The 27,940-nt window shown below is 49.8% G+C and overlaps 1 protein-coding gene across 1 annotated transcript in view; it reads left to right on the top strand.

Moving 5' to 3' along the window:
* The first annotated feature begins 6,122 nt into the window (after nucleotides 1-6,122).
* GALNT14 (polypeptide N-acetylgalactosaminyltransferase 14) overlaps nucleotides 6,123-27,940 on the top strand; it is a 97,408-nt gene continuing 75,590 nt past the window's right edge. Inside the window, exon 1 of the mRNA XM_054290326.1 lies at nucleotides 6,123-6,279. Within this exon, the coding sequence (XP_054146301.1) occupies nucleotides 6,151-6,279 (129 nt within the window). The 5' untranslated portion in view covers nucleotides 6,123-6,150. The remainder of the gene's footprint in view (nucleotides 6,280-27,940) is intronic.

Raw genomic sequence — 27,940 nt, 5'->3', positions numbered from 1 at the left:
TGAAGTCTGCTTAACACCTGCACACAAAAGGACAGAGGCATTAAAGGTGCTTTAAGGACAAAGCTTTATTTTAGCTAATGTGTTCTCTCACCCATCACATGACTTGTTCTTTATTCTGTTGAGTGTCACCTGTCCAAACCACAATTATGGGCTTCAATGTGTCTGAGAGACACAGTCCTGCAGCTGGCTAAAAGGGACTGATTTAGCACATTCAGAGCAACAAAAGGGTTTGGTCTGAATTCTGGCAGGGTTCTCTGCTTTTAGAGATGGATGTGGGGGTGGTGGGGGGGGGTGTGCATGTGTGTGAATGCACACAGGAGCACAGGTGAGCAGCTCTGCTTACCCTGGAAGCCTCGGCAGCACTGGGAACATGGGTATTACCAGAGCTGAGAGCTGCAGGGTGCCCAGGACCTCACAGGTTCAGCTGCTGCTGTTAAAGGTTCACCTGCCCTGTGCTCTGCTTATTGACTGTGTGCTGCAACCTGGCCCATAAAACCCTCTCTCTGCTGCCTTTGGTCTCAAATACTCCTTTGTGGCCATTTGCAGTGCCTGCCACTGGTGGTGGTGCAGTGACCTGGAGCTAGGCAGGCTACCCCACCAAAACACTGAATAAAACAGGTTGTGGCATCAGCAGCCATTGCTTATCCAGGAGCTTTTCCCAGAAAATAGGAGCATCAGGAGAGACTAACAAGCACCAGAGATATCTGGGGACAGACAGGATCCAGAAAGCCTTACTGTAGCAATAAAGCCCAGAGGCAGGGCAGGTCAAGGGAACTGTTCTTTGCTAAAATGTCCCTCAGTCAGACACTGAAGTCAACGTGTCCCCCATCAAATTTCCTGTTGCTCTTCCCCTTGTTCCCACACCTGCTTGAATTGGCATCACTGGGCACCTGGAAATGCTGTGAGTAAAGGCTGCATCTAGTCCAGAAAAACCTGTGCTCCAGCAAATGGAGACGAGGACTGGGGATCATGGGAATGAAACACAAGTACAAGTGGGTGCCCATTTGATTGCAGTTGCTGGGAATGGAAAATACCTTGAGGTAATCAAGAATTCCCCCAGACTTCCTCCAATTTCACTACAGAGAAGTGTTTGCAGTTGTTCCAGTGGTGAGGGAGCTCAGTGCTGCCTCATCCATCAGTGCCACAGACAGTAGCCTGGAGGTGGGAGCCTGACTTGTAGGAGCTGCAGGCAAATGTCTGGGTGTGTGCTCTTGCCCATCGACTTGGGAAGCAGCTTCTGTTGCTGCAGCTGACTTGATGAGAGTTTCAATTAACAAATGCTATTAAAGCAGCTCTCCTCTTTATTTTATTTTTTTTTTATGCATGGCATTTCCTGACAGCTTAAACGTTTAATTAACTGGAGATGCCGTCGTGGAAAGTTTGCTGGAGAAGAATGCTTGCGGTTTAATTAAAAGGAAAAAAAATCCTTCAGAGGTACTGGAAGAGATCTGCTTGCAACACTGATAGTGGCAAAAAGCCTGCAGGAAATCCTGCACTTCCCTTTCTAAGTGCAGCAGTAGGTGAGGAGGTGCACAGCAACATCATCACCCTAGAGGAGAAGGTGAGTGCTTCACAGCTTCACATTTGACCCTCCCACTTAAGCTGCAGATGTAGGACAAGCTACAATTCTGTTACCTCAGCAAGGGAGAGGAGACAGCCAATAAAAAGTTTTGGTTTTGTTTTTTTAATACTTTAACTTACAATTCTCCTGGTATTAGGCCAAAGCTCTCTCTCTCTAACATTTTTGGTGTTCTCCAAGGGCACACAGAGAGAACATTTTTCATATAAGCAATGGTCTGATTTTTTTGGCTTCTGTTACAGCACAAAGGCAGATCTTTCCTGCCACAAAAAATGTGGAATACTGTTCACATTATCTTCAACAGCCATCATGAACGCTGTTTTTTGAGATGGCAGAGCACTGCCTGAGGTGGCAGAGAGCCTTGGCTGCCCTCACAATGCTGAGGGCTGTGTGAGATTTAGCTGTGGGTAGGAACCATCAGCTCAGCACACACTTGCACCCATGCAGCAGCTTTCCACAGGGCCACAGCACGGCGGTGTCAAGTGCTGCAGAGCTGGGGACCCCCATGGCAAAGCAACAACCTCCTTGCTCCTGTGCAAGGGACTTCTGCCCTCCCTCTCCTCACACTGACCAGATGACCTGGAGGCATTTTGAACAGTTACAGGTCGGAAAAGGGAACTTTGTTCCTGTATTAAATATAAACCTGGAAGTCCCTGACATGACTGTTCACATCTGAAGCACAGCTCCACCCACAGAGGGGTATCAAATGGTTCTGAGTCATCTCTGGGAGCAGGCTGGGGCTCTGGGGTGCTGCTGGGCCAGGGCACGTGCTGGCTTGTTGTCCTGGAGCTTCTTCTGCACCCAGGCTGGCACCTCTGCTGCTGGTGACGAGGGACAGCTGGGCTCCTGCTGAAACAGGCCAGTGCTCAGCACCTGCCAGAACAGCAATTTGGGAGCACAGCAGCACACCTTCTGCCAGGTGGGGAGAGAAACCTCTGAATGAGCTTCTTCCCCTGAGCCTGGAGGATGCACCACTGAATGAAATCCAGCCCCCTGTGTAACCACCTATCACCATGCTGACCCTTTCAAATGCTGATGTCTTATTTTTTTGCAGAGTCTTTCTGATATATGTGCTACTGCAGGCAGCACCTCATCATGGGGAGATGGTGCACTGCCATGAACAGCACTGAGTGCTGCGCCACACCAAGCTGAACCAGACTCCTGGTTAAAGCTACCCCATGTTGAACCAGACTCTTGGTTAAAGCTACCCCTGCCTGATCCAGATCCTCCCCTGGCAGGGGAGCTCTGTCCTAGAAGCCCCTTTCAATCCAGAGCTCAGTGGAGCTCCCCCATCTCACAATAGCCTCCCATGTTCAGCTGAGACTCCTCAGTATCCTCAAGTTGGGGGTGGATTTTGATCCTTTCCTCTGATCACTTCTCGACTCTGTTGGAGCCCCTCTCAACTTTCTGAGAAAAAACTGCAAAGTATTTGTGATCCTTTTGGAAAAGAAGCATTCTGTGAATGGAATCTCAGATGTGAACTGAACTCAAACCCAAGAGTATTCCTAGTAAAAACTGCACTGAAGCAGTGTCCAGCTGGTTTGTAGACCCAGTGAGGTTAGATTCCCTTCAAATATGCTTTACACATGTCCTTGAAACAGCAAAGAAAGCCACTTTCCCCTCCCACCCATCCCTCAAAGGACCTGAAGGGCCACTGTCTGAAGCTGTGATTGTGAAGAGTCCCCCTCCCACTCAGAAATCATGTCCAAAATATTTTTCCTTTCACAAAGCAATCATTTTCATCAGCTTTACAACGCTGATACCAACAAATGCCAGCCACCCATTTCCCAGATTGTTTTTCTGTCTCTGGCTGTACTGCCTGTAAATTTTCTTGTGTTGGAAACAGGTTATACGTTATGGACCTCACTCGTGAAGCAGCTGAGATTGGCAGATAAAAAAAATTAGAGAAACGGGAAAGATATGGGTCAATAATACAACAGAAGACTTTTTTATTAATATTATTTTTTATACAAGTCTCTGAACCTCCAGATTTGTATTCTTGTTTAAATAGCTGTTTCCATCATCTGCATGACATATTATCTGTCCCAGCACACAGGCACACCGTCAGGAGGAAAATCCTTCCTTGAGAACGACGCATTGCCAGAGCTCCTGGGGTCTCCTGCCTCCAGAGGGACAGCTGCACAGAGCTGGGATTTGCAGTGTCCCCCCCTGGATGGAATGGTGGCAGTGCCAGCAGGGAATCATTGGCCCTTTGCCGGGATAACAGCGAGTTATCCATCACGGCACCGAGCCCTGCCAGTGAAGCTTTCCCTCAGCAGAGGGAGTTGTTTCTCAAGGTAATAAGAAAAGCATTATCTGATTGCATTTTTGTCAGGTATGTCCTATTTATTACCTTACCTGTAATCTAATTTGTAATGTATTTCCTTGATATTTTCTATACTTCCCCTCTGTATTTTGTAATAGCTTCCCCTGAAAGCCTGACCTACAAAAAAGACAAGGTTTTTAATCCAGCTTTGAATGATAACACCCTCCAGGTGCCTTTATCTGGAAAAACTCTCCTTGCACAGAGGGAGGTCTGGTAGGAAAAACTCAGCACCCTCTGAAAATGTGTTGGGGGAGCACTGTTTATTTACCAGCAGCCAAGGTCACTTTGTCCCAGGCAGGAAAATACTTGTGGCTATTTTCTACTTGTGGCAAGGTGATCTTTTTGGTCAGAAAGCCATTCCTGATCCAAAGGAGGGATGTGAGAGGTAGCAACCAGTCTGTCCCAACAGCAGGAAGGCAAGAAAACAACTATAAGCCATGTAAAAGCGATCACTGATGTGCCTCAGCTGCTGAAAGCTGCTCAGGTGTTTTACCTTGGCTGTCAGGAAGGAGCATAAGGCAGCACTTTGGAGAGAGCAGCACCTGTGGGTCCCAGCTAGGTTGGGCAGAGATGCCTCATGGTGGCAGAGGTGCAGTGTGATGCTCCAGCCACCCTGAATTTGGGGCTAAGGAAGGTTAATTGGCATGAGAAATGATGCACGGCGTGGGAACAGGTTGCGTTTCCAGGTTGGTGTGGGCTTCCCATGTGGCATCAGGTTGGTGGCTCACCAGGGCATGAGAGCTTTCTGCCCTCTTCCCACCTGGTTAGTTCTTCTCTTGCTTGGCTGTAAAGCAAAGTTCAAATTCACTGCCTGATGGACCTGGATTTCCTGCTTCTGGTAAAGGTGTTTCAAAGTCATACAGCTTTAAAACAAAGAAAGAGAAATGTCCCTTTTTGTAGATGCTAATGAAATTTTTATCTGGGCATCTTTCTGTGAATGTTGGGCCTGAGAGGCATGGATTATGTTAGGGTGAAGGGCTTATTGAGCCCTGGAAATAAATCAGAGGAGGACAGAGGATGAAGATCGCAAATGATAAATTAGCAAGTGACAGAAAACAACTGCAGGAAATAATAAAGCCAGGAGAAGTGTGTGGGGAAATGCATAGGAGAGGTTGTTTACAACATGTGCATTGGACTTTCCAGCATTTGACATCTTATCTCTATTTCATTCCATATGTTACTTTATGCATGGATTCCTGTTTTTATGGGGTTTGTTCTATAGTTTTTGCACTAACATGAATGACTCACATCTGCTCCAATACTTAATTTATTCTCTAATGTCTTCTGCAAAGGTTTGCTCAGCTCATGTAATACTTGTCAGTGGCGAGATCGGAGGAGCAGCTTCAGGCAGGTGAGCAGGGATAGCTGGGTGAGACAGCTCTTTTCTGTAGTTGTGTTAGGTGTTTTTTTCACCTGTAATTCCCACTTTGGCTGCCCTGTGTGGGCAGGCCTGCTGTGCTGGGGCTGTGTATGGAGTGAGCAGGGAACACCCCATGGGACAGGGATGACAGCTGAGGGCCGTCCTTGCAGGACCACGGCCCGGCACTAAGCTGCTGCCGGAATACCAACAGCTGATGATTATGATTTTATTTTTTAAGTGTTCTTGACAGCTCTGGAGACACACATCTTCTCTTCCAAATCCAGTAATTAAATTCCACCTACCTGAATTCCCCCTGCTGTTTCAATTGGTTAAATTAATCTTCCCATCATGTCTGAGCCTCCTCTGTGTGTTGTTGAACGGTGGCCTCCTCTCGCCCCGGAGTCGGGCGGGGACGGGCACCGGGACCGACCCGGGCCAAACTCGCCCAGCCCCGCGCATCCCTTGGCGTGCAAGCGGCCCGGGCTCGCTCAGGGAGGCAGGGCAGAGGGACGGGCGTCCCCGGTTACACACGGACACCCCCGCACCCCTCGCTGTCCCCGTCCCCGGGGCTGCCTCCCCGCCGGCGCGGAGCGAGCAGAGCGGCAGCTCCCCGGGGACCAGCCCGGCTGCCTGCGCGCTGCACCTCTCCCGGCGAGCGGCTCCGGCTCCAGCCCCCCTCCTCCCGGCGCCTCCTCCTCCTCCCGTTCCTCCTCCCCTCCCCTCCCCTGCAGAGCATGCACAGCCCGGGACTCGCATCGCCGGCTCTGAGGCGGGCGGGCGAGACCGGGCTGCCCGCCAGCCCCGCTGCCGCTGCCCCCCGAGCCGCCCGCGGCTCCCCCTCAGCGCCTCACGCTGCCCCCGCCGGACTTTTCGCTCCTGCCGAGGATGAGGCGGCCGACGCGGCGGCTGGCGCTGTCTCTGCTGGGGGTGCTATGGCTCGCCGCCCTCCTCCTCTTCTTCTTCGGGGCGCGGAGGAAGTTGGAGGCGCCGGAGCCCGAGGGACACACGCCGGAGGTGAGGAAGGGGCGGCGGGGCCGCGGCTGCTCCGGCGGGACCTGGGCGCGATGCCGCCGCCCGGGGAAGAAGTTCCCGGCGGTTTTCGGGACCCCCACCCCATCGCGTTCCCCTTCAAGTTTGGTACCGGACCTTTACAGGGGGGCACTGGGGCCCTTTCCGTAACCCCTGGGCTTGGTTTTCCCCCTCTCCTCCCTCCGCTCGGTCTCGGACAGCGGCAGCCCCAGCCGCGACCCCCCGGCCCCGCTTCACCGGGGGTGCCCCGGCGGTACCGGCCCTTTGTCCCGTCGCCAACTTGGAGCATCCCATGGGGAGCGAGGGGAGCGATGCTCCCCAGGGGAACCAGACGCGTGGTTCGTGTCACGGCTGGGGGACCGGCGGCTCCTTTCCCCCTGGGTCACGCCGTGCTCCCGGGCTCTGCCCTGGAGGAGAAGGGCTCGGTCCTGCCCGGGCTGACAGGACCGGAGGGGAGCACACTTGCATGGTCCGCGTTCGGCGTACGCGGGCTGGGCGAGCCCGGTTAAAGCGGGAGGCGTTCGGGGCTGGAAGAGCAGGATCGGGCAGTGCTGCTGCCCTGGGAGCCCCGGCCGGGCTGTGACGAGGGTGCCCGTGCATTCAGTCGCGGCTTTCCGTGTGGTGTCAGCGTGCCCGGAGTGACAGCACGGCAGAGATGCGAGGAGCATCTCCTGCACGCAGGGAACGAATGAATCGGAGGAGTTTCGCTGCCCAAAGGAAGAGCAGGCGAGCTGCGAGAGCTTCGGCTGAACGAGGTCCCGGCTCCTCTCCGGCTCCCGTGTCCTCTCCTCCTCGCTGAGAGCGGCTGGGGCTTAGCTGAGGGTTAACTTTCCAAAGGACATGGATTAGATGCTGCTTAGTTGTACTGTTGTAAATCTTGAATTAATTAATCCGGGTTAGAAGCCCAGCTCCTGAAAATACTCCGAGATTGGGGTTATTGTGGCAGTGGAAGAGTGTGAGCCCTTACCCCCTTTTTCTTTGCACCAGTGACACCCAGCAATGTTTGGCCCGCAAAATGTGACAACTTTACATGTTTGCCTCATCTTTGGAGAGTCTCATATATGTGTCTGTCACCTCAGCAACTGAATTAACGACCTGATTGGAGAAAAAAAAAAAGTCAGAACTCATAAAGCTTACTTTGATTTTTTCATCCTGAGGAATTATTGGTTTTCCATGTTTTTTCAAATAAAAATGATTGAGGAGGTTTCTTCAGGCTTTTGTAAATCTTTCAATCCTAGAAGAAGGGAATGAATCTATGTGACTTCAGGCCCCAAAAAGACATAATTATCTATACGTTTATTTATTTATTTAAGCTGGGGAAGGCAATAAATAAGTTACTGAAAGCAGAGTGAGGAGATGAGGGCTTTCTTAACTAGAACTGTGTTTTGGTATCGGAGCTGTATTGGTAAAGATTGCAAAAAAAAAAACCTCCCCTGTTTGACAGGGGCTACTATAATCTCCTTGAAATGAACCTTGCTTCTCCCTTAGCACCAGCTGCCGCCGAATCGCTGCCATTTTGCAGCCCATTTTGACTTTCTGCTCCCATTCAAGGCTCCCCCAGCTCGGGGTGTAGGTTGCTGATGCTGTTACAGGCTGGTCTTGGCTCCCGCAGCAGGTGAAGGGAACTTCTACCGCACAGGATCTGTCCCCACATTTTGAAGCTGCCACTGCCAAGTTGCCATAACTCCAGCAATCTGACTGCTTAAATTGCCTCTCCTTCATTTCTTCTGAATTTTCCATCCAAACAGTTGCATCTCCATTGAGATTCATAAAGTGCAGATTTTTTTTTTATTTTTTTTAATGCATTGAATTTTTTGGCTTTGCAAACTCCTTTGGAACAGTATGACTTATAAGCTGCTTATGAGCATGGGGATGTGGTGTCCCTTCAGTTAACACTTCTGACTGGGCTACCAGAGGCAGGAATGCTGTGCTCCAGAGAGGAGCCTGGTGCTGTGTCCTTTTGCCCTGGCCACTGGGACTGGCTGCTACTGATGAAAACTTGAGCAGTCCAGGGTTGTCCTCCCAAATTCCTCGGGAAACCAGAGGAGGTGATGGATTGCTAACAGCAGCTCAAACATCGTAAGACAGCTACAGAGGGGAAATGGAGCAAATCCACATAAACTTTCCTGGCAGCATTTTCCAAGCTGTTGCCTCCCCCCTCCTCTCCCAGTTGAGCTGTGTTCTGTGGACATGGGCACACCGTGCATCATGCCTTGTGCAGGTTTAACCTTTAGACCTTTCCAGTTAAGCTCCAGCTGGCATTGCTGCCCGTGCCTGTCCCCAGCAGGGCTCCCAGCACACATCCATGCAGGATGGCAGTGCCCGAGCTCCCTGGCTGGCTGTGGCACTTTGGGGGCTTGCTGAGAGCTCACAGAGCTGCTGCCCTTGGCTCCTTGGATGCCCATCAATCACTGTTATTTTGGTCTGCACCCTGCCCTCTGCTTTACCCCAAATCCCGAGCCAGGTCCAGGCTGCAACTTCCCAAAGGAAAGCTTGTGATGTTTTTCTTGCAGTCCTGTGCTGGGGTGGGTAGGGTCTCCAAGGGGCAGGACCTTGGTGTGAGGGGTGCAGTGCAGTGTTAGAGTCCTTGCTTTGCCCAAAACATGCTGCTGGCTTGGCATCTTAAGGACCTAGTTGTTATAGGTAAAAGTTAAGTTAAATTAGGGTATAGTTCAATTATATTGTATTAATTATGTTATATTAATTGTATTATGTTATGGGGGGGGGGCTTATTGGAATGTTCTAGGAGAAGGGTCTTAACTTTCACCTATAACATGGTGAAGGCAGGCGTTCAGGGAAGGTCTTGCACCAGTAGCTGAGCTTCCCTGAGCTGCTCATGCCCAACGAGGTGGGTGCAGCAGTCTGTTGTAATTAACTTGGCTTCAGCTTGCCCTGTAATTTTTTTCCCTTGTATTCCCCTGCAGTCCATCTCTGTGGATCTCTTGCTGCTGCCCAGTGGCAGGTAGGCAGGCAGAGGGCCCCCCCTTCTTGCCAGCCCTTGTTTCCCTCAATCCCTGCCACCTCCTTTCCCTCCTCCTCCTCCTCCTCCTCCTCCCTGCTGCCTGCAGCTGCTGGTGGTGCATGCCAGGGCAGCAGCAGCAGGTTGGGGCTGGATTTTAGGGTGTGGGACTCCCTCCTGGCTGGGGGGGTGTAGCAACCTTGCAGGGCTGGTAGGGTATGGAAGAACAAAACTGGCCGTGTTTAGGACCATGAAGTTGTTCCTGGGATAAGTTCATCAGTCCCTCCAGTGCTGTTTTGACTCTGTTACTTGGGGTTTGGGGGTTGTTTTTTCTCTCTTTTCCAAGGGGCAGATCAAGCCCTGTTAGAACACTCGCCTTTTGCTGCCCTTTGTGCAGTCCTGTGATTTGGCTGGGAGAAGGAGCTGTGGCAGGGTGCCTGCCCCTGCCAGGGAGCTTTACCAGCCCAGCCTGCAGGGAAGCCCAGCCTGATGGATGGGGCTGTGAGGACACGGGGCTGCCCCGGGTCATGGATCAGCTGGGACTCGTTGAGCCTCCCTCCTCCCCAGCCTTTTGGCGGAGGGTTTCCAAGCACTTTGCAAGCTTTAATTAGTTCCAGCCTGTCTCCTTGTCCCGGCAGTTTTCCAGCTGGATAAACCAGGACCCAGAGAGGCTAATTGAACTTTGTACCCTTCTGTCTCTGGTGGACTCCAGAGGAATTGGAATAATTTTATCCTCTTGGAAAATGAGGCTGCCAGTGACCCACCTGAGGTCCCCCAGGGAGGCCGTGGTGGGGCTTGGCATGAGCTCCAGTGCTCATGGCCCCATGTTGCTGCCCGGCATCTCCCCTGCCTCCCTCTGATCCATCCCCCTGCTCTGCTTTTGGGGGGGACATATAAACTAATAACTTAATTACATTAAGGAATAATGAGGGGAACTGATACGCGGGATTAATTACAAGCAAAATCCCAAATTAATTGTGAGGAGTGCTTGTAGCTGGCTCTGCGGCGATGCTTTGCTGGTGTGCTGGCTCCTGTGTCCTGTGCCAGGCTGTGGCTGGGGATGCTGTGAGGGAGCAGGAGATGAGCAGGTGAGTGATAAACCCTTGGTCATCTCTTTTTCTGCACCTGTATCAGACCACAGTGGCTGAGTGGCAGAGCCCTGCAGCAGGGAGGGATTTTGGGGGTCTGGGCTCCCACACTCAGGGCCAGCAATGTGTGTAGGAGGGGAAGGACTAAAAAAAAAATCTAGTTTTTGTTTGGTTTGGGATTTTATTTCCCTTCATTCCTTCCTGCATGCTAGCTTACTCCCTCTGATGAATGGCTGAAGCACAGCTGACAGCCTCTGGAGGGAAAGCGGGTCTGTGACGGGCTTGACTGCAGGAGAAAAGCTACAGAGGAAAAGTTTCCTTTATTAAAAAGAATGACCTGTTCTACTTGACTTGTACTAGTGTTTGCAATGCAACATCTCCTTTCTGAGTGTGCTCAAAGGCAGCTGGGGAACGGCTCCTGGGAAATGTGGAGAAGCTCAGCAGCCTCACTGCCTGCCCCACTGCTCAGCACCCTGCAGGGTCAGAGCTCAGTGCAAAGGGACCTTGCCCGCTTTGTGCTTGTGTGCCTTGCACCAGCCTGTGCTTCCTTCTGCATCATCGCCATCTAGAAAGCCTCAGCACCTGGAGCTCAGCTGACAGTCTCCAGATATTAAATTCCTGTCAGTTTTATAGCAGCAGAGCCACTTAACAGATTAAAATAACTGTGTATCCTGCAAAAATTCAGATCTTGACAATTAAGGGATTGAAGTGGCAAGGCTGTTGGGAACAAAAAAAAACCCCAAAAAACAGGCAGAGTGTTTAATACCCAGGAAGCTTGTATTGACTGAGGCTTGGCTGGGGACATGGATAGGTCCAGGATGTGAGAGAAGAGGAAACTTATTTCCTGCTTTGTTGGTGAAATCCCACTCTGAAATCTCTAGGAGCAAAACCAGGCTTTCTAGGATGTGCGGAGCTTTGCTTTTGAAGGAGCTGTGATGGAATCCAGTTCCTCTCTCTCTTGCTTGTGTGTTTAGTGCTGGATAAAACAGAAAGCCATGCCCAGGCAGCCCTCATCTGTGGGATCAGGCAAGACAGGTCTGGTGGAGCAGGGGTGAGGTGAGGAATTCTCCTCAGTGGCCAAACCAGCTGTGGACAAATGGTGAGCAGCCTGCCTGGTGCACCCCGATTAATTAACCTGCCTGCTGTGCATTACAGCGCTCCCTGGGATACCTGTGGAACAAAAACCAGTCAATGAAAACCCTCCCAATTTTTCACTGGTAATTGCAATGAATGAATTTTGCCTCCATTACGTTGTGGTGGAGCTCTGTGTTGCAGCTGTGACTGGTGGAGGTATAAATATTGATTGAACAAGACCTGTTTGCTTTGCAAAAGAGTGAACATTTGAATGTACAGGTGCCTTTCTTAGCTTGGTTCTTTTAAAAGAAGTATCAGGGAGGGAAGGAAAGGAGGCAAGGATTCTGCTTCTCTTCTGGTAAGAGTATAAATAAATTTCTGTGCAGGTGGTACGTGTTTTGTTGACAAGAACTGTTGAGCACCAGAAGAAGAAAAATACTTTTTATTGTGCTCTGAAAGGATAGAAGGAGTTGGAAGAGTCCTGCTGCTTCACTCTGAAGGGGTGTTGGAGGTGGTGATGCTCTGAGGGTGGGTTGGGCTCAGGAGTGTCATGGTTTCTCTTGTAAATTGCTTCTCCTGCCAAGGTCCCTGTAGAGCACCCTGCACATGGAATTGCTGCAGGCTGCAGCATCCCTCTTCAGCTGCTGTGACATGGTGTGGCATCATCCTTTCCTAGGTAACAGAGAAGGGCTCAACCCTTGCTGATGGGTTTTTATGAGGACTCAGCTCTGGCTCACAGCCTGGAGCCTTTGGTGACCTTTAGGGCTAGGCTTGACAAAAGTTTTAGTTTTGAGCAGGGAGGTCTCCAAAATCAGCTCTGTGTCTGGATGCCAAGGCTTCAGAGACACAGAACATATGTTGAAGTGTCTCTGTGCTTGAGAAAGATGTTGACTATCAGGGAAGATGTTTGGTCCTATTTATCCTTTCACCACCTCAGATATGCACAGAGTTGGATTGTTTACTCAAAAACTCACTGTTTTCTCCTCTCTCTTCCCTTCCTTGATAAGAAGGCATCATCCTGATTTATTCTGATGGGCTCATGGCCCAGGGCCTGTCTTGGCTGGGTTTATTGCTTGCTTCTGCTGAGGCATCTCTTGTCCCTGGCTCTGCAATGTGACCTGTGCCTCCCCACAGGCTGGGCACTCTGCACATGGCATGGCTGCAGGGTGAGAGCTATAAATGGGAATGCTGTGCCTGGGGAAGGCAGGTCCAGGGAGCATTTTATGGTGCTGTGACTGGAGATTTTTTGTGCCTCCTGAAGCTGAGAGGTTGGTTGTTTGTGTGGAGGGCACGCTGCTGAGCTGCTGTGGCTCCTCAGGTGTGAGCTTGGCGAGCTCCAGCATGGGAAGGGCACTGCTGGGAGATTCAGCCTTGCAAATAAAACTGTCTTGTGATCCCTCATGAATGCAGGTGCAGCGTTATTGTCCCAAGCTGACAAATCCCTGGGAAGCTGAATATTGGTGTTTTGTGTGCCCACTGTTTTCCTTGGGCCCATGCATGTGTGTGTTCTGTATGCACATCTCACAAAGACGCCACTTTGGTACCTCTGGCTGTGCTGCTCCGTGCTGTAATCTCTTTGCCAGTGGGGAAAGCGAGCCTGGAAGAAGTTGTGGAAACTCAGAAGCAGCTTACTCTGCCTGGGAGAGTCTCATCTGTGAGGGCAGGCCGGCATTTGGTGCAGTAAAACCAATTAAGGGGAATGTATCTGCGAGAAAGCAGGAGTAGGGTCTGTTTAAGGAAGACGTTTGCGTGAAGGAGTAATTACGTGCAGCCTAACGACAAAGGGTGCAGCGATTGACTATTAATTGGAGGAGCAGGAGCGGGAGATTGCTGGCATTAGCTCTGTGTTTCTTGCTGGCTTCCTCCTGTTTAAAGAAGGAAGGGGTGAGGAGCAGATGATGGGGGGGAGTTTGCTCTCAATCCACTTTGCCATGCAATGAAAAAGCCATTTCTCCCCCTTTCTCTTGCAGCAAAATGTTCGGATTTTGCCAGCGACGCTTAGTGCAGTTGCTTACTAAGCTGCAATTAAATTGATTTCCCACCCTCTTTACCCTTTTTGGTTCCAGAATCTCAGCAGGAATCAGTGTTACAGGAAGAGTAAGCCAAAGAGGAGATCTTGCTCCCCATCTCCTGCTCATCTAAGTCAGTATTACTCCACTCTTCCTACATATTTCCAGAGGAGCTGGGAAAGTGAGGCTGCCTAGGTGTAGGGTTTCCCATAGAGCTGCTGCTGGGGTGGGAAGGGCAGCTCTAGGTCGGGCTGGATCAGTCTATAGGGTACCTGGAAGGCCTCCTGCTGTGGGATGGGCCCTGGGTGTCCTGGGAGAGCCTGGGGCTCTGGGTGCCAGTGGCACAGAGTTGCTGGGAGAAGCAGGAGGAAGATTTCTTGTCTTTAACGTGTGCCTTGGGTGAAAATGATCAGTGGTGAGAGGTTCAGCAGGAGTTCACCCCTTTGTTCATGGAGGTAGCATTAGTTGTACTAATGGTTTGCCTCAGTCCTGCTGTTTGGAAACCCCTTGAGCACCTTGGTTAACCCTTTGTGCAGCCCGAGGGAGTGAGAGGTGGGATGATCCTTTGTGGGTCACTGGAGAGGTGTTTGAATATAGGACGATGTGCCAGTGTCACTTTTCCACGGGGGGACAAGGTGACATGCTGGATGCTGTACTGTCCCCAGTCAGCAGGTGCACAGATGGGTGGTGGTACTGGGAGGGTGTGGCAGGGCTTGTGTCCCCTGGCCAAACCCTGCCTTGCCACACACAGGAAGAAATTAGTGATGATTTACTGCACAGCAGCTCGAGCTCCAGCTTTGTGATATTATTTGGAGGAGCAAGTGAGCTAATGATTGCATCTCATCTCGGAAAGTACTGCGGGAAGTGCAGTGCCAGGAGAGAATTGATTCAGAAGCAAAACAGGTTCATTTTCAGATCAGGCTGAAAGACAAGGGAAAGAGAGATTCTCCTTTTTTTTTTTTTTTCTATTTTTTTTAAACTTTTGTTTTTTCCCCTCAATCCCTAGTGAGACTGAGGGTCTTAGCCTTTCCCTCTTTGGTTTTCTTGTGGAAACATCAGCAATAAACCTGATTGGAAAGTGATACGAGGAGAGCAGGGTTCATGCGGTGCAAAAACAAATGAGCTATGAAATCACCCTCTATTCTCCAAACATTATTCACAGAGCCAGGGAAATTGAGACGGATGATTCTTTTTCTTTTGAAGCCACTGAAGGAGCAAGTCCAAAGGATGTGATTTGGCCCATGCCAGGAGAGAAAGGCTGCTTTGTCCTGGCTTTCCAAATAGCTTTGCCTGCATTTAGACACACACCATTTCCTCCTCAAGGACCACCGTCGGCATCTGCCAGTTACAGCCACACCTCATAACCCATTATGGAGACACGTGGCTCGCAAATAAGACATGAATATGTTCAGTGGTGCCTTGGCTGCAGCCCCCCCCCGGGCTGGATGGAGTTCCTGCACATCTTTTCTTGCTTGTGCATTGAATTTTTAGTTGCTTGTTGTTAGGTGAGATGGAGAAAAGATGAGAGGGAGGAGTACAGGTGTGAGCAGACTTGCTTTCAACGGCTGGCTTAGTTCTTCTTACAAAACGGTGATTTAAAAAGAATATATTTTTATTTAAATGAAGTTTTTTTCATCTGGGTCTAGGTAATCTACTTTACCCAGTGGGTTGATTCAGGATCGTTGAGGATGGAATCCTATCCTCTGATATCCTTTGGGATCTGCCTTGGGGGATGCTTGGCATGCAGCCCTTTGCACTTTGACCTTGCCCAGATGAAATGCGAAACTCGGGGTCTGGTTGGGGTGGTAGCCACGTGGTTTTTCCAGTGAGGTGGACAGTGGGAAGGCACTGCTGGAGCTGGTGTATGGGAGCCAAGCTGGGAAGGAGACTTGTGTAGCATGGTCCTGCCTTCCACAGGAATGGAGCAGGGAGGAATCGTGGCATCCATAATGCCCATTGCATTTTCCTGGTGCCACAATACAGTGTAATTTGGAGAGAGGCAGACTCAAACATGCATTACCCAGCCATCTGCTGCTGCCGCTGGGATCCAAATGGATGAATATACACATAGTGCTTGGATTAAACCGTGTACGATGTGTAGGCTGCATATGGTTTGCTCTCGCTGGCACAGCAAAACACTTTGTGAAGAACGTCCTGTCCTGCCCTCCCATCCTGCAGGAAGATCTCTGCTTTAAGTCTCTTCAGAGAAAAAATAACCAACCCCTTGGGGATGTGCCCTCAGCCCAGCCGTGTGCTGGCAGCCTTGTCTGCTGGCCATGGCATGGGAGGAGCTCATTTTGGGGTGCAGACCCCTTGCAGAGGTGATGTGTGAAGGGCTTGGTCACAGGAGCATTAGGAACGGTGAGAAAGTGAGATATCTGAAAAGTGAAATTAGATTTGCAAGTGGTGAGAAAGGGAATTGAATGATGAGAGCAGTGTTACGTTGCCTGGTGACGTGGCCTTTGTTACTGCACCTGGGCAGGGATGTGCCTCTTCAGCAGGGACCCCCTGGATGCACCAGGAAGCGAAAATCAGACATAAAATATAAACACAATCTGCCTTGAGAGGTGAGAGTGAGCTCCAGCAGGCATCTGAATGCTGGGGAAGGTCGTTCAGATGCTGTTCTTCAGCAAGGTGAGGACACCGTCCCTCCTGAAGGCAATGTCAGCAAAGGAAAGGCAGTTTCAGTTTGGCTTTGCAGGCAGAAGCTCTGCTTTCATGGAGGAACAGCAGGAAATGCTGTTGGTGCTTTAGGGCACCAGCTGCTGGGAGGTGGAGGGCAATCAGCTTTCCCCAAGAGGCACAAGGGGTGTTCTGGAAAATGGCATTTCCTTGCTCTTGGTGCCTTCCTGCATCCTTGGGACCACAGCTCCTGCTGCCATCATCTGTGAATGAGAGAGAAGTTTCATTCACAGAGTGAAGCACATCTCAGCTGTGTAACCAAACCTTTGCACATCTTCTGTTTACCCAGAGCATCGTGCTGGGACAGCAGCCATGCCACTGGGGCAGAGCTGGTGCAGCAGCAGGTACAGGCCCAGCACGGGGATTTGCCCATGTGATAGCTGGAAATTAACTCATTAAATAAAGTAATTTGCACCTTTTAATCTCAGTGATTCCTGTGTGTGGGCACCTGTATTTAGGAGAAGAGCTTATTCTGCTTCAATTAATTTTATATCAACATAAGCTGAATAAATAAAGGTGTGTATGGAAGGCCAGGTAGCTAATTCCCTTCCCTCTGGTGCACAGGCTGCACTGAGATAACCTGGAAGAGGGAGCTCCTGGCAATGCAGATGTTAGTCCAGCCAAAAGAGCCAAACAGTCCTGAGCTTCTATGTGTAAATATCAACTGGGATCAACTATTTTTTGCTGCTGATCTCCTCATATTGATCTTGGTTTGTGCACTGGCACCAGTTGTGTGTGTGTGTGGCTTTGGGCAACCCAGCATTTCTCTGAATGCAGGCTTGGCTCTCAGGATGTTCTCCCCATCTTCAGGCAGAATCAGCAGCCATTACTGCATCTGAGAGATAAAGCAGATAAATTTGCACTTTTTCCCCTTGTTTCCAGAAGCTGTGTTTCAAGTCTGTAGGCCAGGAGTGGCTGTATTTCACAGGTGTTTCATTACAGTAGGATGTCATTGATGACTGGCTATTTTTGCCTCAAAATCACAGGGAACTTTCCAGAATTGTATTAATCCAATGAAAGAGTAAAAACTTCCTAAGTGTAAAAGCTGGGGACATTTCTTCTTTGAGAACAAACTAATGCTTGACCTAAAAAGTGTGATTTATCTCAAGTCCTGAGGCGCAGCTAAACTCATGCCATGCTCAGGATTTCCTCTCCTCCCCCAGTAATGCTTTCCCAGTGCATCAGAGAGGTACAGGAGATTAATTTGCTCAAGCTCCTAATGTTTGCCCCATGTTACAAGGACCCAAATTCCACAAGAGGCTGGCTTTCACTGAGGGAGGCTCTCAAACCACCCAGTTCATCCCAGTGTGTGCTTAAGGGCTTTTGCCCTGTGGGATTTTGTAGGAGGACACAGTGTGGGTAATGTGGAATGTAATCTCATCCCCCAATAAGTTGCAGCTGGACCAATTACTAAAGATTAGGAGCAGGCCTGATCTTAACAGGCCACACCTGTAGCCAGTAAGAACAGTGGTATAAAAGAGTGGACTGGTGGGAACTAGAGGCAGAGGAATGAGAGAAGTCAGATGGCTGCTGCAAGGACCAGGAACAATCATTGCTCAGAGGAGCTGCCTATGAGAAACATTGAGGAGGTATGAAACTCTGATATGGAATCCTTGCACTACAATGATAAAAGAACTCTTGATATATAAGACAACCTATAAATGATAATAGAACTGTTGTAATATACAAGACAACAGGATTTGGTTTGGAGAGAATGTTCAGGGAAGGCAGCGCTCGCTTTTCTGTGAGCAGGGCTGATTTCAGTCCCGTGAGGAGCACAGGGAAGTTTGATAACCCAGCAGCATGGTTCAGTGCCTTCCCTTGTGCTGCCTGGCTGTGTTCTTGCAAGGAGCCACAGTGTGATTACAAGGGCTGTTAAACGCCCTTAATATTCACGCTGCTGGAGGGAGTATTACTCCTGCCAGCTCTGCTGTCTGCTGCTGTTTGCAGTAGCATTGCATTGATGATTAAATCACCAATGCCACAGTGAGTAGTGTGTGAAGCCCCTCCAGCCAGGAGATGCAAAGGCAGAGTTAAATCCCTCCTATTTGTCCACTTCTTTTATTTTTTTGCTGTCTCTTAACAACATTTTTTTTAAGCAAACAAAGCACAGCGGAACAGTTTGGAGCTGTGAAACAACATGGGAAATGAGCCCCTTGCAGAGAGGTTAAGAGAACAGGGCACGGGAGCTGTGAGGGGAAGGAGCTGGAGGGCTCAGGGCAGCCCATGCTTGATGCAGCAGTGCTTTGCATGCTTCTCCTCCTCCTCTCTTCAGGCATAGGTGGCAGAAGCAGCAAACTGAGTAATACATATTTGTGTGTATACACTGGTACGGACTTGGGGTGCAGCAGAGCAGGGGGTGCTATGATTGTGGTGTGGGGAGGCTTTTGGAACTGAAGCTAGGGGCTGTTTTTTGTGAGAGAGCCGTGTTGCATCCTAACCTCTTCTGGGTGGGGAGCTGCTCCTGCTTGCTGTTGGGTTTGGAGAGTGTTTTTACCCCATCATGCCTGAGCCACTGCCACAGCTCCCGTGTTTCCATGTCTGGCACTGGGATGCAGCTATTACTCCAGCAAAGCTGTGTAGGGGGGACACAGCATGGGTAAATGAAGGTAATGTAGAATGTAATCTTATCCCCCAATGAGTTGCAGCTGGAGCCTATTACTGAAGATTAGGAGCAGGCTGGATGATAACAGGCAACACCTGTACCCAGTAAGAACTAGTGGCACAAAAGAGTGGATTGGTGAGAACTGGAGTCAGAGAAGTCAGATGGCTGCTGTAAGGACCAGGAACAGTCAGTGCTTAGAGGAGTTGCCTACAACAAATATCGAGGAAGGTATGAAACTCTGGCAATATGGAATCCTTGCATTATAACGATAATAGAACTCTTGCACTACTTAAAACAACAAAGCCGTGTCCCTCATGTGCAGCCTCAGCTGCCTCAGACCATCTTCAGTATGCCAGGTATTTGAGGGAAAAGAGCCAAAAGCAGATTCTTGGCACCCTGTTCTACTTGTTGATCTCTTCAGCACTCCTCTCTGTCCCCCAGGGCTCTGTTCATGCTTCCTTGTGTGCCCTCCTGCTCAGCCATAGGCATCTCCAACAGCTGTTTTATCTTGGAGGTGTCCCCACACTTCCTGCTTGGCCCAAAATGTGCAGTGTCCATCCAGCCATGAGAAGACTTGGATTTTCCTTATGGGGCCAGGGGCCTGGAAACTTCAGTGGTTGTTTGGGAAAGAAGTGCCGAGCATCCTGAGATGCTGGGCACTTCCCCAATGCTGGCTCCCGGTGGCACTGCAGCATCCCCCCTTTTTGTGCTCAGGTATTGCTGTGGAGGAGGCTGGCACCTCCACAAATGCCGTGTTTGCCTGGCCTGCCCTGCAGGGTGTGTGTGAGGAGGCCTGACAGGGCGGCCATTAGCGGAGCTGTCGGGCAATCGCTGCCGTCGGTTCGAGTTAGGGAGAGCAGGCCCGGGGACGCCTGGCTGGGCGCCGGCAGGAGCTGCGCTCAGGGCCTCCATTGATTTCTGAGCTTGTCACGCTGTTCATTAGGGGAGGGAGAGCAAACGAGGTGCTTAGCAGAAGTGCTCCAAGTCGATCCTGATGGAGTATGTTTCTCTGCTGCCTGGTTAGGGGGGAAAAAAAAAATAAATTCTTGCCTAAGTCTCTTCTGCTTGTAGAGTGTTCCAGGAGTGTCTGGCAGGATCTCCCCTGGCACTGCCCTGTCCTTGCAGACTTTGTGCACTCCCTCTCAGTGCAGCAAGTTGTGCTGCTGGTGCTTTTGCTTGTGGGATGATTTTGTTCCCTGTCCCTCCCTCTTGTCCTTCCAGGTTCCCACAGCTGGGTCTCTGTTGCGTGCTGAGCTTGTCGTGTCTCTTTTTCATGCTGGAGCTGCATTGATCGAGGCAGTAAATCAGCTGGCTGGTGCTGTGGATATAAATGATGGATGTAATGAACCAAGGGGGAGAAGAGGGGAAAAAAAAAAGGAGGGGAAACAGAAGGAAAAATTGGGAAGAAAACAGCATATTCAACAATGGATGGGCTATGAGATGAAAATCTACCACGGCCAAGGCCTCTCAGCACAGCAGTGTCTGGAGGTGCTGCAAGAGGACCTGCTGGGGGAAGAAAAGGGGGTTCTTGTGCATGCGGAGCTGTGCTGGCACCCCAGCTTGCCCCCACACTTGCTGACATCAGCTAATGGATGGTGGAGATAAGGATGGAAACTGGTATCTGCTGTGTGGGCTGGATAGAGGGCACCAAATGGAGCTAAATCAGAGGCCAATTTATAGTCCTGCTGGCTGCAGCTGCAGGGAAGGTTTGAGATACTATTGTTTGAATGTCTCTGCAGCTCTTAAGGTTGCAACCCTTCATTTGCTTTCTGCCTTAGCTGAGTTTCTTTTTTTTTTTTTTTTTTTTTTTTTGAGTTTTAAAGCACTTTCCTGCTGGTGAAAGGCTGAAAGCCCCCAAGGCTGAAGCCTTCTACTGATTTCAGCAGATTCTAGGTCTTTGAGCTGGCAGTGCTCTGTCTCCCTGAGTTTTGGGGATGTAGAAGGAGGTTTGGAGCTGAGTCAGTGGCATCTCCACCTGTGGGTTGTTATCCAGCTGAAGAGAGCCTGGCAGCTCCCTGTGGGCCACAAACCAGATGTTGTGTGACAGTGATTTAAAGTCTCCGTCATTTAGAGACAAATCAGTGATAATGAGTCTCTTTTTATAGAGAGGGACTTTGAGGCACGGGAAGATTTAATGGCAGACGCTCTGTAAAATTAGCTACTTAGCTAACTTTAGCAAAATCTTAGCCAAATTAACTAAAAATGAGCTAAATTCAGCGAAAATCATTGGAGAATTGTCAGTCTGGATGGAGGGAAAGCAGAAATTGAATGGGAAATTGAGGCTTTAGTAGCACTGATGAAGTTGTAACACCAGTTGGTCGTTCAGGAACGGGCCCCTGCCTTGGGGATGCTGCTGAGTTTTGGGTGTCTCATTTGGAGAGATCCTGGGTTGGAAAAAATTAAGGTGGATGATGAGAAGTTAGTTGCAGGGAGATGAGAGCAATTGTCTTGTGGACCTCACTGCTGCCAGGCTTTTGTGGCTTGGAGCACTTGGTGGCTGGCAGCAGGAGGGTTTGATGCCTTCAGCCACAGCTTTTGTGAGAGCAAAAAAAGATGGGGGAAAAAAGCGTCTCATGACTCAGGATGGTATCCTGAGGGCAGAAAAATGGGGCAAAGCATCACTCCTAGGGGAGCTGTGTGCAGCTGTCAGTGCAGAGAGGTCTGCACCTTCCTGCCCTGTGTTGGAGGCAAGGTGCTTGGTTGGATGGGTCAGGAATGATTGATTTTCTGAGGCTGGGTGTGGAGAAAAAACAGGGCTATTGTAGTCTTGTGCCCTTGGAAGTGAAATACGAGGAAGGAGAGCTGAAGAAAAGCCTCTGAAGTGGCTGAAGGAGGAGGTGAAAGAGAGTAAGATGAAATCCAATTCTGTGAGCCTGGCTGTTGGCCAGGAGGACGTGGTGAACTTCTGCTGTGTGCCTCGGGATCTGTCAGGACCAGGAGCACTTAGGAGCTATTTTTCCTCCAGCAGAGCTACATCTTTCTGCAGATGTTAAGTTGACAGAAACAAGATGGATTGTTGCAGAAGTATAAAGGGCTTGGATGTACATTTTTCCTTTTATCCCAATTTATGTTTGACATAGTTGTAAGCCCCATGGAGAATTATCCCTGGTAGAGGATCTGGTGATGTGCTGGTGGCTTTCTGGCTTTTGGCTTTTCCCAGAGACAATTCCAGTGGACCAGCCAAGGGTGTCAGTGATCCTGGCCAGCAGTGGTGAAGCCAGTCCATGGGGTCCCCATCTCCTCCTCCATGAGCTAGAAAGCTTATGGATCAGCAGAGACTGGATCAGTGGTTTTGTGGGCTGTGCTTGAGCTGGCTCTTCTCTGCCCAACTTTTTTCAGCCCTTAGAGCTGGCAGAGTTGTTTTATCCCAGTAATTTTTTCCAAGTGGTGCAGAGTCAGGAAGGCACGTGTGGAAGCATCCCTGTCTGCAGCAGTGGGGCTGGGGACCACAAAGTGGGACCTAAGGCAAAGCCCAGAGCCTGCACTCCTGGGAGGGATGAGAAGGGAATGCAGAGCTGTGCAGGGGTTTGCTCAGCATTCCCAGTTGGCTTCTGGGACAGGAATTACTGTGAGGTTTTCAGGAAATATGTAGAGGCAGAAATATAAGTAATCTCTCAGTTTGCAGACTGTTCTGATAAACTGATATCTTCAGGAGTGACAAACAGGTCATGCCGTTTTTGGGCTTCCTCCAGAAAAAAAACAACCCCTAAATCCCAAAAACCACCACCCTGCCATTTAACGTGGTGGGTAGTGCAAGGAAGAAGTACATCTCTCTGTTTCATGCACTTCCATCAAATATGTTATCAGGATGTTATTGTTTAGTTTAGGAATTTATTTCTCCTCTCTGGAAACCTGTACTGGCTGGGCAGTTTCAGTTCAATAGCCCTGTGCTGGGCAGGGTGGGCTTGTGTCCCATCCTAACCTTGATCTCAGTTTTCCTCCTGCAGCTCCAGTGTGCCCAGCAGAATGTGGGGCAGCTGGGACAGCTCTCACAAGCCAGCGTAGCTTTTTTGGGTTTGTGGGTAATAATGAGCTGCCATGGGAAATAGCAGCTTCTTTTAAAGCAATCTTCTCTACCAAAGTCCCCTTGAATTTAATGAAGACTTAGGAAGTTGTTCCTGCAATTTTGATGCTGGCATATAGATATCCATAAAAGAGCCCTCCCGTAAATGGAACAGAGAGGAAACCATTCATTTCAGCGTCTGTGCATTTATGGATTGATTTTTACAGAATCCTATTAGTTTCACTGCCAGTAAATGGCATGAGGACTCTATTTCAAACCAGACAATGTCAGGGTATAGAGGTGGGCATTAAATATCATCCCACCTGTTGCTGTTCAGCTATGCTGCTTGTGTCTGAGCAGAATATAATGGCAGGGGCCAGGAATGCCAAGTCGATCTCTTCCAGCTCTTTGTTTTGTAAAATCATTAGGAGCCACAGTAAGGTTAGAGGCTGGTATTACTCTGGTTCAACAGCCCATTAAATAGATCTGATCAGTTTTGTGCAATGCTTTCTTAAAAACAAAGGAATAAATACTCTCCTGTAGCTGTTTGTGGTGCTGCTTTTGAGAAAAAAAATGATTTATAATGCTCCTCTTAAATAGACAAGTTAGGTACAATGAAAAAGACCCCCAACCCCATAAACCACAGACTACTACTCTGCCCCAAAATGCAGACAATTTCTAGATTTATTTTTTCCTCCCCCTCTGTCAGGTAGAGGACAGAACATCCTCTCCCAACCCAGAGGGCTGCTGACAGCCCAGCTCTACCTGCCCATTTTGCACTCTTCCTTCACGTGGTGTTTGAGCTGCTGACAGCCAGATGGTTTCATAAACAGCCACCTCTCTCTGGGCCAAGGGTAGCTCACCTTCCAGTGTCATTACCCAGCTCTCAGATTATTACAAATGAAAACATGCTATTAGTGTAATTTCCATTTCCCCCCTCCCTCTTTAAGCTCTCTGCTTTGTGCATCCCACTTGATTTTTGGCGGTGTGATGCTTTGATTTTTGTTGGTGGGTGGTTTTCCTCTTTGATTTCGATTCCAGCTGCATTTAGTTTGCAGAATGTGGGGACTTTGCAATTAAAACCAAAACTGAGCCACACACGTTGAAGCAAGGCAGGAAAAGCACGAGGCTGACGCTTTGAGTGTGGCACAGCAAGTGGGGGGCATTGCTTAGCCGTGGCCATGCCAATCTCCTGCTTGGGCAAAGCCAATCTGTGATGCCTTACTGGACTGCTTGGAAAAGGCAAAGTAATGTGGAAGTCATACATGTACATATCCATATGTGTATTTTCCTATATATAGGTTTTCTGCAGCTGAGAGGGAAGGGGTTGTTGCCAAGATCAGTGGTGTAGCCTCAGATGCCATGTGCTATTTAGGGAGTTGATGCTGCTGGTTCTCAGCCATCTGATCACAGCACAAAAATGTGCTTTGGAGTTGTTTCTCCTGTTTTACCTCTGTGGGCTGACCAGGTCACCCCTGTGCTGCTGCTGTTGCAGTGGAGACTCAGAGGCTGTCACTTCAGAAAGAGAAAAGGACCTTTTTGAGGGTCAGAAAGAAGAGAAGTATGTTAATAAAAGAGCCTGACCCTGAGCTGATCCTCTCCCTGGCTGTTGGGCTGCTGCTCACATCCTTGGTTTGTATCTTGCAGGCTGTGGAAGTAGAGAGCTGTGAGGATGGACACTGGTGCCCCAAATCCCTGCTGTGCCCCTGCCCATGGCAGGCACCTGCCAGCACAGCCTTGCCAGGAGAGTTTTCCTGCCTCGCTGTTGGGAAATGGTTTCTAGGGTTGGAAAAGGCTCTTTCCTCCCTGGGCAGCCTTGGGCTGCTCCACTGGAGCTTGGCTGCTCTGCCCTGGGGCTGCTGAGACTTGTGGGGAGCCAGCTCAGCTCTGAGCTCCCAAAAGTGCTGCAGATGCTTCACAAGTGATGCAAAAGCTTGCCCTTTTTGAGATGTGTAATTTCTGAGTGCAGCAGATGCTGGGAGCCGTGTTTGGTGTGGGTTTGTGCCAGGGCACCTTTAAATTGCAGGGCTGAGTTCCTGGCAATAATAGGATTTGGCTGTAACATCTGTAGCCTGAATTTCATCCTGTCCCAAGGCTTCTGAGACTAGCTGGAGCTGGATTTTAAAAATTTAATTTAATTTTATTCTTTTATGCTTGAATTGGACCGAACCCAAAGAGCTGCCACATACACCTGCAGCTCTGGGATAGCCCAGCATCTGGGCTGACAGCTTATAGCATATTCCCAGTGGGTTCACATCCCATGGGGAATTTCAGGGTCTCTGTGGGCCAAGCAGTCGCTGTTCCACACTTCAGCTGTCCCATCAGGACATGGAGAAAGGATGGGGAGGGCTGGGGGTACAGAGCAGGACACCCCGCACTCAGGTCACTGCTCAGTACTTCCCTTCCTCAGTGGGAAGCCTGGGAATGTGGCCTAGAAGCATGGCACCAGCTCACTTTGCTTCACCCAGCCTGATGGTGAAAAGCATCTCCCTGGGTAAGGCTATAATGAAAGTTCTGCTCAAAACAGGGCTAAAATCCCATTTCTTTTGCCCTTTAATTATTTAATTTATTTTCTATATTTAACGTGCTTGCTCTTTGTGAGTCAACTGAATTTTCATGCCTTTTTTTTTTTTTTTCCTCAAATATTTATCTGTGTTGGCGGAGGGAACATTTTAAAATGAGCTTCTCAGAACTTACCCTGGATGCGCTAGTGTCTCTTCTGGCTGCTTCTGCCATGGAGTGGTTACCTGCTTCACATTTCCCACATTTCCCCTGCTGCTTCCAGCGCAGATAAAATGTTAAAGCAAAACACAACGAAGAATTTTAATTTTATTCCTCATCTTCACCACTTGGGAAGTAAAAGGCTGGTGGGCTTAGCCTGGTGCTGGCAGCTGAGCCCTGCTCCAGCAGTGCTGGCTGCCCATTCCTGTTTGGCATTGCTGGAGCTGGGCAGGAGTGAGGGATAAGCCACAGCGAGCCTGCTGGAGCTCAGCTGTGACATGTGAAATAGCACAGCCCCTGCCAAATGCCCTGTGGAGGGGAAAACCATCTTGTCCTGCTCTACCAGGATCCTGGTGCCTTTTAGCAGCCTGGATTGGTATTTTAGAACGAGGAGGCTTTTGCTGCTTTTCTTTTTGTAGTCCCATTTGAGTAGGGAGGTGGAGGATGGGGTTGTTGAACAGCCTTTCCTGGATAACTTGTGAGGACAAGCAGGGTGCTGCCATGTGAATTAACAACAAATCCTGCCTGCTTTTGCTCCCTGCCATCTTGGAGAGCTGGAAATGGTGCAGGGGGGGACACAAGGTGATGGCTTCTCTGCAAGAAGCAGCCTCAGGATGCTCAGTCTGGGATGGAGGACAGGGGTTGTGCTGGAGGTCCCTAAAGTCATTAATGGCAGACAAATGGTGGATAGGAAATAGCTCCCATCTCTTTCTGGACAAAATCTGGGATTGTCAAAGGAAGCTGGCAGGGACAAGTTCAGTGTGCTGGGACACAAGCAGCTTGTGGAACCCCCTACAACTGGATTTTCTAGGTGCTGAAAGTCTGGCTGGGTCCAGCAGTGGCTGGACAAGATGCACGGGGAAAAGGTCTGGACAAGAGTTAAATGAGATCTTCTTTTTCCCCTGTTCCTCTGAGCACCACCTTCCTCAGCTCAGCAGTTTTAGAGCTGGGTGGATCCAGCTGAGCCCCTGCCAGTGCAGGCAGCTGGGCAGATGTTTGTGTGCCTATCTAGGACAGGGAGGAGGAGGCTGCATCCCTGCTGGGGCTGCTGTGCATCCTGCTCAGGAGCCCAAAGCAGAGCTTCCCAGGGCCAGAGCACAGCACAGACCATTAGTCTTGCTGAGTACAGCTGTGATTGTGCTTAGCACTGCCTTCCTATCTCTCCTGGCTGCACCACAGAGCACTTTGCAATGATTAATTCAGCATGAAACTCTTAAGTGAGCATTATTGCCCCGTGTTAAAGCAGACATAAAGGTTGCTGGCAGAGCAGGAGCAGAAACTCTCTGCCTTACAGATGTTCACCAGCCTGGCTGTCTGCAGCCACCAGTACATCCCACTGGCCTTCTTTTGTCTCAGCACATTTTTAGGTCCATTTTGTTGCCCTTGAGATATTGTTCCTTTTGCAGCAAAAAAAAAAAAAAAAAAAAAAGGGTGGAGGGGGGATGAATTCAGATGCTGAGCCGTACCCAGTAGTTTGGGATTAAAACTCTTTTTGACTGCATAGATGAAAAGTCTTGGCTTGTGTAACCAGTTATTTCTGGTGCATCTCTCCAGGCATCTGCCTTGCTGTGGGCAGCAGCAGCAGCATATGCTGCTGGCTGCACAGGGACCGGTGCTGTCACCATCTGTGTGCAGGCTTGCTGGGGCAGTGGCAGGCATTGCTGCTGGGGCTCTGTGCCCCTGCCTTGCCTTCTCTCCCCAGGGCTGTGCATGGGCCAGGGCAGGTCATCGAGCTCAGAGCTGGGAGCCTGTGGTGCCGTGTCCAGAGCTCTTCACGTCTCATGAGCTTTTTCTTCTTCGGGCTCTAGCGAGGGTATAAAGATTATGAAAGCTCTCCGCTGGAGCTTTGTGCTCTGAAGATGCTTTTACAACAGTAAATCAAGTATAAAAGCAGCCAGGTGGGGTTTTTTGTAGTGCTGGTTGAGATGCCTTATGCACAGCTGATAGGACCTCTGCACTGGCTGCTGTGTTTTTGGGCAAGATCATGGAATAGCATGTCTGCTGCTTGGCACATCTTCTCCATCCACATGGTTTCTGCTCTTCCCTGAGGTGGTGTGGCTTTTGCTTGCTCCAGCATGCCTCTCAAAGCCTCAGTGTACCCCCAGGCATCTTCTCCCTCATGTTTGAAGACTGACTGGTGCTAAGGGCTGGGGAAGTGAGGGGAGATAGAGACAGGCCTGGAGCTGGAAGAGAAGAGCTGCTGGAGTGTGTGGGAGAGGGTAAGGATGGAAAAAGGTCTGTGAGAAAAAACAAGCCCAGTGGATGCCTAAGAGAAGCATTAAGAGAAGCAGCATCACCAACCTGGTATTTGCCTTGTGCTTTCAGGACCATCCAGAAAACAGAAGGTTGTGTTTCATTTCTGGTTACACAGGCCCAGAAGGAGTGGTGTGAGACACTTCCCTCCAGTGGCATGAGCCTCCTTTGCAATTTCTACTCCCTTGGTTTCCACCAGGAAGCTCAGCTAAGGAGGCATGGCTCCTCAGCAAGGAGATTCCCTTCCATCAG

The sequence above is a fragment of the Melozone crissalis genome, unplaced genomic scaffold, assembly GCF_028551555.1.
Source record: "Melozone crissalis strain CALT ecotype California unplaced genomic scaffold, PUWL_Pcris_2 ptg000081l_1, whole genome shotgun sequence".
Taxonomy (NCBI): Eukaryota; Metazoa; Chordata; class Aves; order Passeriformes; family Passerellidae; genus Melozone; species Melozone crissalis.
This window is presented reverse-complemented; position numbering and strand designations above follow the sequence as displayed.